The sequence below is a fragment of the Schistocerca piceifrons genome, chromosome 4 (genome assembly GCF_021461385.2).
Source record: "Schistocerca piceifrons isolate TAMUIC-IGC-003096 chromosome 4, iqSchPice1.1, whole genome shotgun sequence".
Lineage (NCBI taxonomy): Eukaryota > Metazoa > Arthropoda > Insecta > Orthoptera > Acrididae > Schistocerca > Schistocerca piceifrons.
Window position 1 is genome coordinate 310,517,049 of NC_060141.1, and position 16,933 is coordinate 310,533,981.

Below are 16,933 nucleotides of genomic sequence, written 5' to 3' on the forward strand. Positions count from 1 at the left end.
CACCAGCCAATTCTGATTAATGTTGAAGTAGTTGTGGAATGCATGACGTGCTACCTGGTATGAACTACCATTTTGATAAAATGCTGTGGTGTCTGGCACTCCATTACCACTAAATGCTATTTTGCGCCAAACGTAACAGACACTATCCCTTTCACCTCTCCGACGCAGCTTGGTTACGCACATTTTTTAAAATTGCTCATTATTGTGCCTCACTCTGTATATGTATATCCACAAACTTGGTATGTCCTACCCTGGATACTGACTTCTGTTGATGTGTTATATTTATTGAAGGAGCTTTACTCCTTACAGCAGACAATTGGATCGGTACCCCCTCTTACGGGGGCTTTATACAACATATTTTTATATACAGCCTTAGTTAAGGGGTGCATACTACAGTTAAAGAAAGTAGAAAGGAAATCTGGACCATTATCAATATCAGAATTTATAAGCAGCCACAAACAAGAGATTCATGTACGGTGAAAATTTACAGCATCTTTCTAAATCTGATCTCAATTAACTGCTGTAAAGAGAGACAAAATAGAACTGAAAGCAAACTTATATTTCAGAAAGAGTAGGCAAAATATTTTGTGCCAGAATTTCATTTGTATACATAGCATAATAGCAAGTATTACATACATTTAAGGCCACTTACAGTGTTCATCATATACATTAATATTAGATAAAACATTTAAATTTTAGAAATATGACAGAAAAAAGGAAACATGATTGATTATATTTTTCCCTTTTCTATGAATGGATAACAACAAGTATACAACCCATAATACAACAAGTAAACAATGATTATTATTTCATATTTGAAATAGCACCAACGTGTTTTCTTCGCAAGTTATCAAATTTTATACATATAGGAAGCAAAATTCATTGTAAATCAATATACCACTCAAGCCAGCAAAGTGAAGTAATATGTTTAATTAAAGCTTAATAAATTAGCTTTATCCAGGTCAGCCTGAAATTTCTGGATAAACAGCAGTCATTACAACATCATGTGATACTGCTCAGCCAAAATTTCTGCATTAAACATATCTCAAGTGGGCTGATACAGAAATACTGTAGCACATTCTATGTAAGGTGTTGTATTTTTACATCAAATAATGAAAATGCAATTTCACCATACAATACAGTTACTACCGAAAGAAGCTCAACTTGTTAATTACACCACTTTATCACATAATTTTATGGAACTTAGATTAAAACTGCATGCTGGACTGGTTCTTGAACCCAGAATATTTCTTCCAGGAGTGATAGTCTAGCAATGTAAGCAGGAGATCTGTGAATTTTGGAAAATAGGAAAAAGGTCTTGGCAGAACAGAGGCTATGAAGACAAACCGTGAGTCATGCCCAGGTAATTCAGATGGTAGGGGCATTTCTTGCTAAAGGCAGGATTCCAGGTTTGAATCCCAGACCCAGCACACCATTTCAACCTCTCAAGAAGTTTCAAAACAGAGCACACACAACTACAGAGCAAAATATTCATTCAGGATACAGTTTTGCTTACATACAGTGAAGAAGTAACACAGAATGCTGAGCACCCAAACAACTGATTTTAATTGAGAGTAAAAAAACCAGAAAACTCATTAAAATGTGACAAAAGATAATTATTTGTGCCTGCACATGCACTCAAGCACAAGACATGAGTACCATTATACCTACTGTGAGAGGACACATTAAATTGAAGACTATAACATTATTGCAAGGGCAGGAGATTGAGAGGGAGGGGATGCAGAGAGAAGTGCACACATGCAACAACACAAATAGATTTTCTGTGGGAAATGTTGCTGATATTCTTCCCTGTGTGAAATTAACACCAAAATAACACCACCTTTTTTACTAAATAAGATTAAATTGTCACTTGTGTCAGAAACACAATTCCAGCATGAATTCAAACCATTTCCACAAATATTAATATATTAAAATGGTGGCAAACTGTATTGGAAGTGACAGAATTGGATTAAGTGGCCACCTTTCAAGGCACTGATGCTAGTGGCAAAAATTTTCAAAATCTTAAATTTAAACACATACAACTTCCTATATTATCAAGTAAACACTGTGTATAGCTTTGTGGTGGCTTCCATCAACTTTTCCCAAAGGTTATCTATAAATTCATTCCAAAGAGGGAACTGCTCAAAGTTGTTAATAGGAGTGGAAGAGAAAGGTCAAAGTTCTACAACTTATGTGTAGGTAGGAAGGTTATGTGGTTATGTGCAGTACTGTGGCAGCACTTGCACCATGTGCTCACATTTGTCAAAATCAGAGCAATTGTGTGTCACTGCACTGATTAGGGTATAAGAGCTTTGTGGATAGCTGTTGTGATCTACATTGCTACAAAAATGTAGTGTTTGTGAGCTTGGACTACTTCTCTCTTTCCCATCTGTTATTAAACATAAAGAAAATTATTTGTTCGCACTTTAATTCAGTAATTCTGAGTGATGAAAACTGTGTAATATTTCATAGAGGATGTGCAATATTTCACAGAGGATTAAGATAATATTTGTTGCAACATTTGTAATTGAAATTTTCTGTATGTTGCGAATAGCACAGTGGGATTGATTCACCACAAACTTACACAATATATTGAGTTACAAAAAAACTTCCATTTGCAGATATTTACATGTCCTCATGTAAGGCAATTCAGGCAAAATATTCAGGTAAGTATTTTTATAACGAAGTATTGCTTTTGAGACAAATTTAAATTTGGTATTTCCCTCCTAAGGGAAAAAAAAAAAAAAGTAACATCAAGACTGAATACACTGCCAGTGTCTGGTCATGATCTATGTAAAACCCATCACTCAAATTCAAAAATGCAATCCCAATTGTTTCATAACATGTAAATATTTATTTTGATGAATGTCAAGCAAGTAAAAGCACAAAAGAATTGCAGTATATCTGACACTGTGTGAACTCTTCTTTAAGTACATATTAACGTACAAAATTATTATTTTACATCAACTGCAATGAGAATAGTTAAGCAGAAGTCCCTAAAAAATTCTGCATCAGAATAAAATCCACTATAACAACATTTAGTGAACTATAATGGTCTTACTACAAGCTCACTTTGCTGCATAGGCTGCAGTGTGATGCCTTGTGTACTTATTTCACACAGATTTTTAAGAGAGCACAGTTCCATGGGAATGAAATGCCCAAGAAAAAGTCTCAAGCACTTCAAATGAACATAAATGCTATTTCTATTGGAGTGTACAATCTTGGAATGTACAATGTTCCATGGACACTGAAACCTTTAGGAAAGAGGTGATCAGTTTTGGGTTAAGTACAATTACACACAAAAAAAAGGGAGACACACTACTGGTCTGGCAACAATAAATTCATACAATGAAAATATGCACACTATGCAGATACATGAACGACCAAGTGACTTAAACAGAGAGGTAGAGGGAGGGGGAGCTATGAGACTGTGAGAGGACACAAACCCATAATTTAACAGTATACAGTGTTTTCACAACTATAAAAATGGGTCAAACTTACAAGCTGCAGAAAATACAGGACATGAGCAACAATAGTCTAACATGTAAGTGAGTAGGGGAAAAGATGGGGAGGATAGAGGATAAGCTTGAACTTTTACTGAATTTTTCATAAGATGTGAAGGCATACGTGAAATACGACAGTATCTTGCTTCATCACATGTGGAGAAATTGAAAAATTAAGATGGGTAATCTCCATGTTAGATGTATTTGAGTGCAGTTAATCACTTAGTGTCATTACTTTCCTTTAGTGGTTACACGGAATAAAAATGCTTACATTTTACTACAGGATTCACTCTTTCTTTTTTAATTCATATTATTTGTCAAGATACAGCATAGGAACTGTACATATTCAGCACATTCTGTGAAACATGTATACCAAAAATATTTTGTAAAAGTCATGTGACTAGGGCCTCCCATCGGGTAGACCATTCGCCTTGTGCAAGTCTTTCGATTTGATGCCACTTCGGCAACTTGCGCGTTGATGGGGAAGAAATGATGATTAGGACAACACAACACCCAGTCCCTGAGCGGAGAAAATCTCCGACCCAGCTGGGAATTGAACCCGGGCCCTTAGATTTGAGATTATGTCATGCTGACCTTCCAGCTACCGATGGCGGACAGCAAAAATATTATAAACAGTGTGTGATAAGCATTACCTGAATGTGCAAGAATTAGATTTCATTCGTTGAGGACTCAGCTCTTATAGACCTTTATTTTATGCAGCTGATATGTTATCTCAAAATTAAAATCAAAGAAAACTACTCTCAACATTTCTGAAAAATGATATGCTATTCACAACAACCTATGAACATGTGTCCCTGCAGAATTTGAGGTATATGAGCACGAGTAGGTATGTTACTGTGTATTTGTGTAGCTCCCACAGTTTGTACAAACATTAAGACATGCCATACAACTTATTGTCTGTTTTACATTAAACATTACTTTCATAAGGAAGTGACAGCCATTTGAATTCCACAGTTTAGATGGTAAAACTACCGAAAACAACTTATTTCAATAGGATTTTGATTTTCTGGATAGTTTAACTGTAAGACAGAGAAAATTAAATTGCTAAAACAATAAATGACAATTTGAGTTAGTCATGAAAACTTACGTCATGCATAAAATACAGAACTTGGAAGCCCATAAAAGCTAAAATACAGTTACAAGAACAATTACCATAATATAAATGAGTAAAAGATATTTACGGGTTAAATAACGTGTTTCCACCAAGATGTCTCCAGTGCAGTCTTTATGATGAAACAGATGTGTGTGCATTCATTAAGTATTCCATATCTTGCAATTCCAAATCTTTAAAAGACAAAAATGTGGTAAATACTAAACTTCAATCTCTAAAACAATCTTATCAGCTTTTTTTCAATTGAGCTGCAAAGACTGACAACTGTTAATAAATGCTGCTGAATGAGATTTAATTAAAACTGAACAAGAGTTCTTCGTAAATCATTGCACATCACAATGGAAACTACCTAGAACCAACTACTGTTACCATAATTGTGGCCAATAAGCCCTCATTTCATTTTGGGTTATTTATGAAAGAGAATACCAAGTTATAAGGCTATACTAGATACATACAGTATTACTTCTCTTAACAAAATATTCACACTCTGTTGTTTTATTTTAATGTGTTTAAAAATGAGCCATTAACATATGAGCAAAATAGTTACACTACCACAAACTATTTTTGCAAAGTAAATACCAAGATGAACACAAAATCTGTAGAATAGTTATGAAAAAGCCATACACACATGAGCAGAATCAACGTTAGCCCAACAGTATGTCAACCCCCACATCAAATGACACACATAAATATGTTATGGAAAGGACAGAGTGCTACTCGCCATGCAGAAGAGGCACTGAGTCACCATCACAGGGAAAAAGACTGCTATACAAGCTATCAGCCAGAAGGCCTTCTTCTGAAGTACACACACACACACACACACACACACACACACACACACACACACACACACACACACACACACACACACAGACAGAGAGAGAGAGAGAGAGAGAGAGAGAGAGAGAGAGAGAGAGAGACAGAGAGAGACAGAGAGAGAGAGAGAAATTTTCTTCTTTGAAACTAGGCCTTTTGTCCAAAAGCTTGTATAACAGTCTTTTTGTTGTGCCTGTCTGTGACTGTGTCTCCTCTATACAGTGATTAGAACTCTATCATTTCCATAATACTGTTGCTATTCCATCCTGGACTTTCCAACGTGTGCATATTCAGGTGTACATGATAAATTAGTTTTGCTGATATGAGTCCTTGTTACATACTATTTCATTTATACTTCTGCTGCTTCTTTGTGCCTTCCATTTCCCAATTTTTGTAGGATTGAAAGTGTTATGGAAGCTCAAAGCTATTATTATTATTATTATTATTATTATTATTGTGTGCTGCCCTCTCTATGCTACAACTGTTTGTTTTATGTGACTGTAGCTTTTCAATCTACCTTCATACGCACATAAATTAATTATTATGGACACAATATTTCACACCAAAAAGTAAACCGAGTATATATAATGTTAAATGGATATTTTTAGAATCCATAACAGCCTGATAAAGTAACTTTCAAAACAATGTACACATTACACTAGTAAGAGGGCATGCAGAGCAAGAGATTAGGACAGTCAAGATCCAATAGCTGCGCAAAAGTCACTGGAAGGGTATCCTGAGACAAAAATATGTTTACAGTAATCACAAATCTTTGTGTAGTGGCAAAGCAAGGAAATTTACAGTACCATGGATATATTTCATTAGTTCACACATTTTCAAGAGGACAGCAAGTGATATTACCAAAAGGAGACTGCAATCACGTGTTTTGCCAGGCCACTGTCAAATGTATGTTGGTATACACACTAAAAAGATGGTAGTATTTAGGAGAATGAATTATTATTATTGTGACTTACAAAGAGCTGCCAAATTTTTCTTTTATCTATAAGGGATGAGATAAAGGACATTTTGGAGATGATCACTGCCCAAAGCCAATGAAAGTAGACCCATGACTAAGAACTATGCAACAGCACAGTTCTTAAACAGAGCTGCTGTTAAAGATATAAAAATACTTCTAATCCCAGTGAATATATTTTCTGTGTCAGAGAACTTGCAAACATTCATTTGACAATGATATTTATAAGCAAAGACACCTAAAAACAGCCAAAAGCCTCTACACAAGAACTACTCAATTAGAAACACAGTAAGGAAAGATGGAAACTTCTTATAAAAATATATGACATCCCAAAATGACAGCTCAACATTAAAAATTACATTTACAGCGATGTTTAATCAGTTTTAATTTTGTGCTGAAACATATACTGCTGAAAAACACCAGCAATAAATCTATTATTTAACAGGTACTATTATATGTATATATGTATATATGTATATATGTATGTATATATATATATGCTTAGTCATTAATGGTTGCAGTGTCTCGCTGAAATGACACTGCAGTTCAAAAAGTGTAGTAAAATAAAACTACGATAATGAGTATTGCATTGGTGAGTATTAGAAATTCAATAAGCTTTGTTTATTCATAACTCATGACCCAGAGTCTAGCATTATCGGCGGTAGCGTCCCAGATATGCCTTGCAGTTAGGGCATGTGTGATGAACGTCCATACATTCATCAATGCAGCAAGGTATGAGACAACAACCAAGCCAACAGCTGCAAAAAGAAAAAAAATAATTAGGCAATATACAGCAAGTTTCCTGTAACCACGGTTATTTCATACATACAAAATAAAGCTATCTTTATTAATATAAAACCTGATGTCCTCAACAATATCCTGGGTGGAATACAAATAATGAAATGAGTACAGATAAACTGTAGAGATGGCGGTGTTTATATGATAGTTATTAAACTGTTTAACAATATTGATTTTTACCTGATGTTATCAAACCGTGTGCTGTTTGACAAAATAAATGTTCTGGGAAAAAAGGTTAAGTATACCTTAGAAAACAAATGTAATTTTAAGGATGCTATAATTGTGCACCAATCTGGACACACTAAGCTCTGAAAACCCATTCTCACAACCCTCCCCCTCCCCCTCCCCCTCCTCCTCCTTCTTCTTCTTCTTCTTCCTCCTCTTCCTCTTAAATATTCATGAAGAAGAAGAAGAAGAAGAAGAAGAAGAAGAAGAAGGCGTAGAATCTGAATTTTAACCTTCTTTATGAGAATTTAGGGTTTTTAGTTACTATGCCGCAGTAAGACACATGCAGCTTCATATACAACTAATCTAAATTGTTTTGATCACTTTTGAGCCTCAGTGAGACAGAGGATGAGCCCTTACTTATAAACTGGAACAATAAAAGCAACCGCAGTGGGGTAAACTGAAGCACAAAGGGAGAAAACAGATATCCAATACCAAGCTTTATGACCTTTAAAACTTATTACTTTATTACTGGTAAAATGAAGACATTAGAAATGGTGAAAAAAGAGACAAAGAGATTGATGGGAAAAGGAAAAGTCCTGGATATGGACTGGAAATAGCTGTACATTGACAACCAGCAATTAATACTAACTGCTCATCACTAAATCATCATCCACAGAAAATCAGGTTTGGTTATAACTCAAACCCATGTCAATTATTATATGGGTGTTTTTATGAAGCCACTATTCTCTATTCAATGAAACATTTTTTGTTCATATGTGTTGAATGGATTATATTTCCTAGCAACTGCACATATGTTTTTCAGTGGGTGGTAGTAAAACTAGCTTATCCAACTTCTTAATTTCTTCAAGTTCTTATAAACAGCCAAGAAACTTCAGGTATGTACTCCATCGCCACAGCTTCACCACTTACATTCTGACAATAGCGAGGTCAGAATGCAGTGATTTATCATAAATGCCCATGCAGTTTGTTTTCAAGGGTCTTATTGGTTGAAATTTTTGGAACCACCACAAAATGTTTTCTCAAATTGCTGAAATGTTCCCAGCTCCCAGCACTGCATTTAAGACAAGGTTAAACTTGAAATCGTGCACAATGGTTCTTATCTGATTCCATACTACTTAGTGGTGGAATACAATGTCTCCCAAAATTCTTGAAATATATATATTTTTTCATGCCCTGACAGTTAGCAGCACACCCTCAGTCTCCTTTGAGCATTAGTGGCAATAGTATTGCTGACTTAGTGCACCTCTGTTTTGAGATCACATCATGGCAGATACTTATGTACAATGAAACTTCCTGGCAGATTAAAACTGTGTGCCGGACCGAGACTCGAACTCTGGACCTTTGCCTTTCGCGGGCAAGTGCTCTACCATCTGAGCTACCGAAGCACGACTCATGCCCCGTCCTCACAGCTTTACTTCTGCCAGTACCTCACCTCCTACCTTCCAAACTTTACAGAAGCTCTCCTGCGAACCTTGCAGAACTAGCACTCCTGAAAGAAAGGATATTGCGGAAACATGGCTTAGCCACAGCCTGAAGGATGTTTCCAGAATGAGATTTTCACTCTACAGTGGATTGTGCGCTGATGTGAAAGTTCCTGGCAGATTAAAACTGTGTGCCGGACCGAGACTCGAACTCTGGACCTTTGCCTTTCGCGGGCAAGTGCTCTACCATCTGAGCTATCGAAGCACGACTCACACCCCGTCCTCACAGCTTTACTTCCACCAATACCTCGCCTCCTACCTTCCAAACTTTACAGAAGCTCTCCTGCGAACCTTGCAGAACTAGCACTCCTGAAAGAAAGGATATTGCGGAAACAGGTAGGAGGCAGGGGTGAGAAATGGGTGGGCAATGACCACTTGCTCTGGGCTGCCGACGACAACCCAAACTAATGAAAATATGACTTGTGTGCAAGGGCTGTTTAATACTTATCGTCAAGTGAGTGTTCCACGGTCAGCTAGCACTCTGAACGTTCTGAAAACCACCATCTGTGAGTTAAAAAGACATCACTGCTATCTGGCTGTTGCATCACGACAATGCGTACAGCCACAAATCTCTCCACATCCACGCTTTCCCGGCAAAGCACAACGTGGCAATGCTGCTGCAGCCACCCTACAGTCCCAAACTCACCCTGGATGACTTTGTTCTCCAAGGTCAAAAACATACCCAAAGGACATGGTTTTGACAGCACTGAAGATATCAAAGCAGCTGTGACAACATCTTTACAGGAAATTCCCATTGAGAGCTTTGAGGGGCACACCAGGAGTGGGAGAGTTGGAGGGAAAATGTGTAAATGCTTGTGGTGAGTACTTTGAACAATATGAACCTGTTTCACAGAAATTGTAAATAAATCTTTTTTAAACAGTATATATTTCATGAATTTTGAGACACAGCTTGTATACTTATGACTTTCTACTACTCTAATAATGGCTGGTGGTATCTAGAAATAGTTGTTACAATGTATTTTCATAAAATTTTCCTCGTAATTTGCATAGTTGGTATTTTTTGATTGGAAAACATCTTTCTCAATACTCTAGAGCACAGGAAACTGCTAAATACAGCCACCTGTGTAAGGAAAGTGAAAGTAAACCTGCATTCACAATGAAGTTCATTAGAGTGCACTGTGTCTCCAGTTGTGAATGGGACAATATGACTTATTTCCACTATTCAGCTCATCAACACACCTCGAAAGTTCATTTCAAGCTTAGACTGTATGTGTACTGTCACTTTACTGCAAGAAGGGTTGTCAGCAAGAGAAGCTGTCCACTAAATTGGCGCACACACACGCACGTGCACAGACACAGTACTGACATATGAACATCCAATTGCCAGCTTGTGACAAAAAACTGAAGACCTAACTCTCCCTTGTCACCCATAGTTCACAACACCAACTGATTGCTTGCTTAAAGATTAAGAATCATAGGTGCCCTGAGGAGGATGCAAATGAAATGCATGTTGCCTTTCTGAAGGCAACAAGAAAGGCTGTGTCAATCCAGAGAGCATGCAACCATCTCCACATGATTGATTTTGGCTGTAGGTACATACTGTAAAAACAATTCACACTAGCACTGTGCTACATGAATTAGGAGGGCAACAGAATACTTGAAATGCAGCCTGGATCATAGCAGCGAGTTCTCTTCACAAATGTGTGCAGGATTTGTCTGATTCACAACAACCATTGTAGAAGTGTGCAAGTAGGTGGGTCAGTCACTATTCTGGTGGGGTATCGTATACAGATGCCAGACACCTCTCATCACAATCAAGGGTAATTTTTGGGCTGCGCACTACTGGAACAGGATTCTCAGATCTGCCCCTTTCACTGTAATGTCCATATTTCAAGATTATCTCATCTATCAAGGAGATAACGCACAAGCACATTGTTCCCATGTCCTCACACACAGTAAGATATGCTGATGATCTCTATTATTTGTTTCACAGTGAAACATGGAAGAATGGGGATGTACAAAATGAATCTGTTGATACCTTTTTTAAAATAAAGTTTGCAATACCTGTATCACATAATTTATTTATTCACAGGGAACAACTTTCAACTTTGATTACAAACATATGAATTAAAGAAAGAAATTTGTATGCTTGAGAAACTGCATTTTAACTATTTTGTGGTTAAACTGATACAATATTCATGAGAGTATCAAACTGCAAAACAATTCATCATTGTCAGAACATTAACACACTCCAGGATCTAGATTTCACAGCCTTCACCCGTAAAAACTATTAGCTCAGTAAAAAGTACTTGGTGAAAAATTGCTGAAGACATCTTAGTGATCTTTAATTTCACTATAATGTCATGGTAATTTGTTTTACTATACTTTCATTGTTATTGTAATTAACTTTACGTAACCACACTTTGTAATGTTAATGGATTTGTAAAATTCTTGTGATACGTTATTGTTTATTCCACCACTGAATTCATTAAATTGACAAAAGTCTAATTGTAATGTGACAGATTACAAGTATTTAAAAATACTATTAAATATGTAAATTGTTAATGTGTATTTATCCTGCAGTTGCTGTGCCAGTAGGGCAGTGTGGAGTAGGGTTAGTTTGCTGTCTGTTGAAGGAATGTCATACTCAATTTTGTTCATAGTTTTATGTAACCTCATTTTCTTCACCAGGGACAGAATACCAATATAATAAAATGCCATTTAATAAAACAGTCAAATTATATGAGATGGGAGTTGACAGTATATGCAGTATCTCGCGAACTGATGATGTCAACATCAAATTCCTTGGTATCTGCCTAGTCAAAAACCTGGGCACTGGTTTTTACCTGCTCTACCAGCTATCAAAATCAGCTACCAACAAAACATTAAAATGGTGTATTATTGCACAATTTACCCGCACCTGAACTATGGCGTGGAACTGGGGCACTGTGCTGCAGGCACACATCTCAACAGAATATTGATATTCCACAGAATAGCAACTAGGCTGATGTGACTGTCTTGTCATAAATCATACATAAAACAGAAACATCTAATAATAAATTCTGTAACTGGATAGATTAAAAAACCTTCTCATCAAGCAGCAGCAGGAGAAGACAAACATAATGGAATTTAATCTGCACACTTCTGGAGCCAGAGGCTTCTCCTCCTGGCAGAAGGGTTCAAGGAGAAGGAAGAGGGGTGAAGACAAAGGCCTGGTGAGAGATAGGAAATGGGTACAGTTCAGGAAAGTCACCCATAACCCGACGTCGGGGAGACTTACTGGACAGGATGAGAAGGAAAGACTTTGTCTCATCTCGTCTGGTAAATCTCCCTTGACCTAGTGTTATGGGCAGTTCTTCTGAACTCTACCCCTTTTCCTAAACTTCACTAGCCCTTTTCCTTGTTCCCCTCTTCCTTCCCCTTTAACCCTTCTGCCAGGAGGAGGAGTAGGAGGAGGAGGCATTGGCTCTGAAAGCTTGCAAACTTAAATTTCTTTATATATGTGTTCTCCTGCTGCCACATGCTGGGTGGATTTCTCTATCCAATTACATTATATTTTAAAAAACTGATTATTTTTATTGCTGTAATAATATATTCTTGTGTTTATACAAATTGATCTATAGGGAATAAACAAATGCACTGATGTTCATGACTGACACAGAAGTATGGCGAATTACTTTAGACATAGAACAAAATTAAGAAAACCAAATATAATCCACATATTAACAGTTACATGGTTTAACAAGTTCACATTCACTATAAGAAAGCATTATACGAAATTAATCATACTAAAATTAAAATTATTTCTGTTAAAGTTAATATCACTTGTTGACTTTTAAATGTCAAGATTGTTACTTCACTCCTCAGGGTATGTAACTATTTCTATCTCAGTATGGAGTTAGTTTCTAGATATTAATTTGGGTAACATTATTACTACTACTACTACTACTACTGTTATTACTATCATTAGCAATATTATGTTCAATATACTATTGAAACACTGTTAATCCTAAGCAATTCACTACCACCACATTCTAATTAATAAGTACTGTAAGATCATTGGATATGTAGCATGACATTTGCAAAAGCTATCAGTAAAAAGATTGTTTTCAAATTTGCCATCCAACAAAACTGCAACATTCTTAGAGTCCTCATAAAAGAGATCTGCAGATTACTGATATAACTTTTATGGTAAACATCACATTATTTGAATTATTTAAACTTCTACCTCCAAACATTTTTTATTCATCTTAGCATTTCTTAAAGATTCTGGCACATTCATTAATTTAACAGAAGTATGTTTTTTTAATATTCAATGTTATGTGTAAGAGTGAGCTCTCTTACAAGTGAGTGTGTTCAATTTTGTGAACATGCCATGGAATATGGACCATGAATTGCAAGAATGGTCCTCTGAGCTGCATCCACATAAACTGCGGAGATAATGTAATAATGAATGTTATAAATGACGTGCTGATACAAGTAGTTTCACACATTCACTAACAAATATAAAGGTAGTATTGGAGTGCTGTGACAACTTTCATTTCTTAATCTGACTGAAATACAGACATTGCAACAAATTGTCTAGTTTATCTGCAAAAGCAATTACACATGTTTTTGGATTCTACATGCACTGTTGTGGAGTAAGTGTCTAATATTGTTATTATAATTCAGATGAGAAGGGCACATAAAATATTGTAGATATAACTGGAAGTTATATGTGAAATGGCTATTGTACCACGGATGAATCAACAGACACTGTATAATTAATTCAAGTATGATGACAGGAGACTATAATTTATCCACAAGTTTAACTACACGTTTTTATTTTTCATTGTTAATACAGCAAGTATAATAATCACAAGCATCTGCATATTGTATCACATACAGAACTATTGCTGCTGGTCAAGAGACAGCAAGGACCCCATCTATGCCAATTCCACATAAAACAATGTAAAGTCCAGGTTGGGATAACAACAATATTAGGAAAAGGATACACTGCTACCCACCGTAAAGATGATGCACTGAGTTGCAGACAGGCACAACAGAATGACTGTTCAACGTGTACCTTTTTGCCAGGCATAGCTTTGCCATGCCATGGGGGTGGGAGATGGCTGGGTAGGATGGGGGGAGAGGGAACAGAAGTGGAAAAGGAGATTAGCGTGAAAATAGGTGTGTGTGTGGTTAATACAGTATTATTGTACAAAAGTACCATGCAAACAAATGGTGCAGCATTTTGCTAATGTCATCAGCACTTAATTTTGAGAGTAGAGCAGTATCTGGTAATGTGAAAACAAGGTGAAACAGATAAGGTGGCCTACTTCATTGAATAATATTGGGACTTATTCCAAGCTCAACTGTGACAGTGGGTCACTGCCAGGTTACAAGCAGATCAATCTTAGAAATGGCCCATCATCCTGTTGCTCATAGACAGTGGCAATACTTCAGGGGTAAGTGAATCACAACAGCAGACACAGACAAATCATTCACACACATCATTAAATGCAACATATTGAATTTTCTTTTTTATATAATTATCATCATCATCATTATCATTCTCCTCCTGCTCCTCCTCCTCCTCCTAGTCACGCAACTTTAAGTAATATTATAGAAATGGAAGAAGACATAGATCAAGGGAGGTGGGAGTTACAATTCTGCGAGAAGAATTGGACACAGCACTGAAAGACCCGATTCGAAACAAGACTGCAGTAGTAGATGATATTCTGTCAGAACCACTGACAGCCCTGGGACAGCCAGGCATGATGAAACTCTTCCCTCTGGTGAGAAGATGTAGCAGACATATGAAATACTCCCACACTTTAAGAAGAATATAAGAAATCCCAACTCCAAAGAAAGCAGGCGCCGATATGTGAGAATATTACCAAACTATCAGTTTTATAAGACATGGTTGCAAAATGCACAAATTCTTTATGGAAGAAAGGAAAAGATGACAAAAGCCAACCTCGGGGAAGACCAGTTTGGACTCCGGAGAAATGTAGGAACACACGAGACAACACTGGTCCCAGAAGATGGGTTAAGGAAAGGCAAAACTACTTTATAGCATTTTTAGACTTGGAGAAAACTTGTGACAATTTTGCCTCTAATACTATCTTTCAATTCTGAAGCTAGCAGGGGTTAAAAATACAGGAAATGAAAGGCTATTTACAACTTGTGCATAAACCAGACAGCAGTTCTAGGGTCAAGGGACATGAAAGTGAAGCAGTGGTTGACAGGGGAGTGAGACAAGGTTGTAGGCTATCCATGATGTTATTCAGTTTGTACATTGAGCAAGCAGTAAAGGAAACCAAATAAAAATTTAGAGTAAGAATTTAAGTCCCACGAGATGAGAGGCAACCTTTGAGCTATGACATTGTAATTCTGTTGGTTGGTTGGTTGATTGGATTAAAAGAGGGGCATAGGACCAAACTAAGAGGTCATCAGTCCCTTGTTCCGAATAAAACAATGCCACAAGTGTGAGAGAAAAACAAACGAGACTGACAACACAAAGCGGAATTACAGGAAAAATCACAAAAACTATGAAGGCAACAAACATGTAAATGGATGAAAGGGGGACAAGAAAACCACAGACACGCAAGAAACGGGATGAAGAGAGTAAAACAACAAAGCAGGTGACCATGGCTGGCTGACCATGAGGATAAAAAGGAGAAGCCAGCCACTCAGCAACATGTTAAAGCCTCCACCCTAAAAGCACTAGGGTGGAGCATACAGACGGCCAAAGGAAATGCGCTAGAACTTAGATCAAATGATAAAACTCACCCTCACAAATAAAAGTAAATCAGCCAATGAGGCGTTGTCGCAGGGTGCATAAGCGGACAAGGAAAGAAAACTCCTTGATTTCTCCCGGATTTTACAGTTAAAAATAGATTTCTCCCCACTTTTTCCCTGTTAACTGACAGTATATTTTCTCTCTGAACTGTATAACTTATCATTCCCGGCACTTTAGAAAACGAAACTCGTGGAAAAAAACACATTTTGGAAAGATCTTTGATGTGCAGCAACATGTACGCTGCATATTTTCATATTGCAAAATATAAATTCAAATTCCACCGAACACCGCATGTTACTTTCCGAAGCATTGAAATCTAGATTGAAATGCACTTTTGTAAGCCAGTCATAGGTCGTGTCATGTGATTTCGCCAGCCGATGATAGCGGATATTAAGAGCTTAGGACACATGACAGTCAGCCAATAGCAACATCACTGTTAAGCAGTGCGAACACACAAGCAGCAACAGTTAAAGGTTTAAATTAATATACATAGTGCTGCTACAAGAAAAGCAAAGCTTTCACATAATATTGGTGTCTAAGTTTAATATGCTGCAAGAGAAGCTAAGCTTTGACATATAAAGTTCGTCTTTTATGTGTGTACTACACTTTAAGATATATCACACAAATGAGCCAATAAAATTTTTAAGAATGACACAGTCTCATCTTCTGGGCTTGAAATTCTTCTAAATGGCTCGTCATCAAAGAATTGAGTTTTAAATGAGAGTCAAATGCTTTGTGATTTAAGAAAATCATCATACGTTCTTGCTCATAGATCAACTTGCGTGAAAGGAAATTTACTTTGAAATTAATGCTTTTCAAACCACCATTCGCAGTATTTTCCTGCGACCTTTTAGAAATAGGTTCATTTCAGAAGTTGCCAGAGAGCGTCAGGTAACATGCACCACTGTGCTTGCATAGCTATGACGACTTAGGAGGCCTGTATGTTTGTACATGCAAAACATTAAAAGATCTTACATTATGTCATAAAAGAAATAAGACATCAGGGGATACTTGAAGAGCATCACAATTTCGTGACCCATACTAAAATGTGCGCATTTACAGTGCACATTCGTATGTCCAGATTCCCAAAGAAGTAGGCCTTGACCTGATATTAAGCTTTTCAATGTGGTTTCTGGGATGTAAATTTTATTGGATTACCAGTACAGTGTTATCTCATGTTTGATTCTTTATTATGGCACAACACCATATGTGCTACAAGATGAAAACGTGCACTTGAAATGCAGCGAACAGTTGAAACTAGCCAATAGTGTGGAACTAAACACTTCGTTTCAAATA

General features: G+C 36.9%; 1 protein-coding gene across 1 annotated transcript in view; it reads right to left on the bottom strand.

Annotated features, from left to right (window-relative positions):
• Positions 1–713: 713 nt before the first annotated feature.
• The window catches only part of LOC124794737 (LITAF domain-containing protein), a 67,520-nt gene continuing 51,300 nt past the window's right edge, over positions 714–16,933 (bottom strand). The window contains exon 4 of the mRNA XM_047258340.1: positions 714–7,182. Coding sequence (XP_047114296.1) covers positions 7,077–7,182 — 106 coding nt within the window. The 3' untranslated portion in view covers positions 714–7,076. The remainder of the gene's footprint in view (positions 7,183–16,933) is intronic.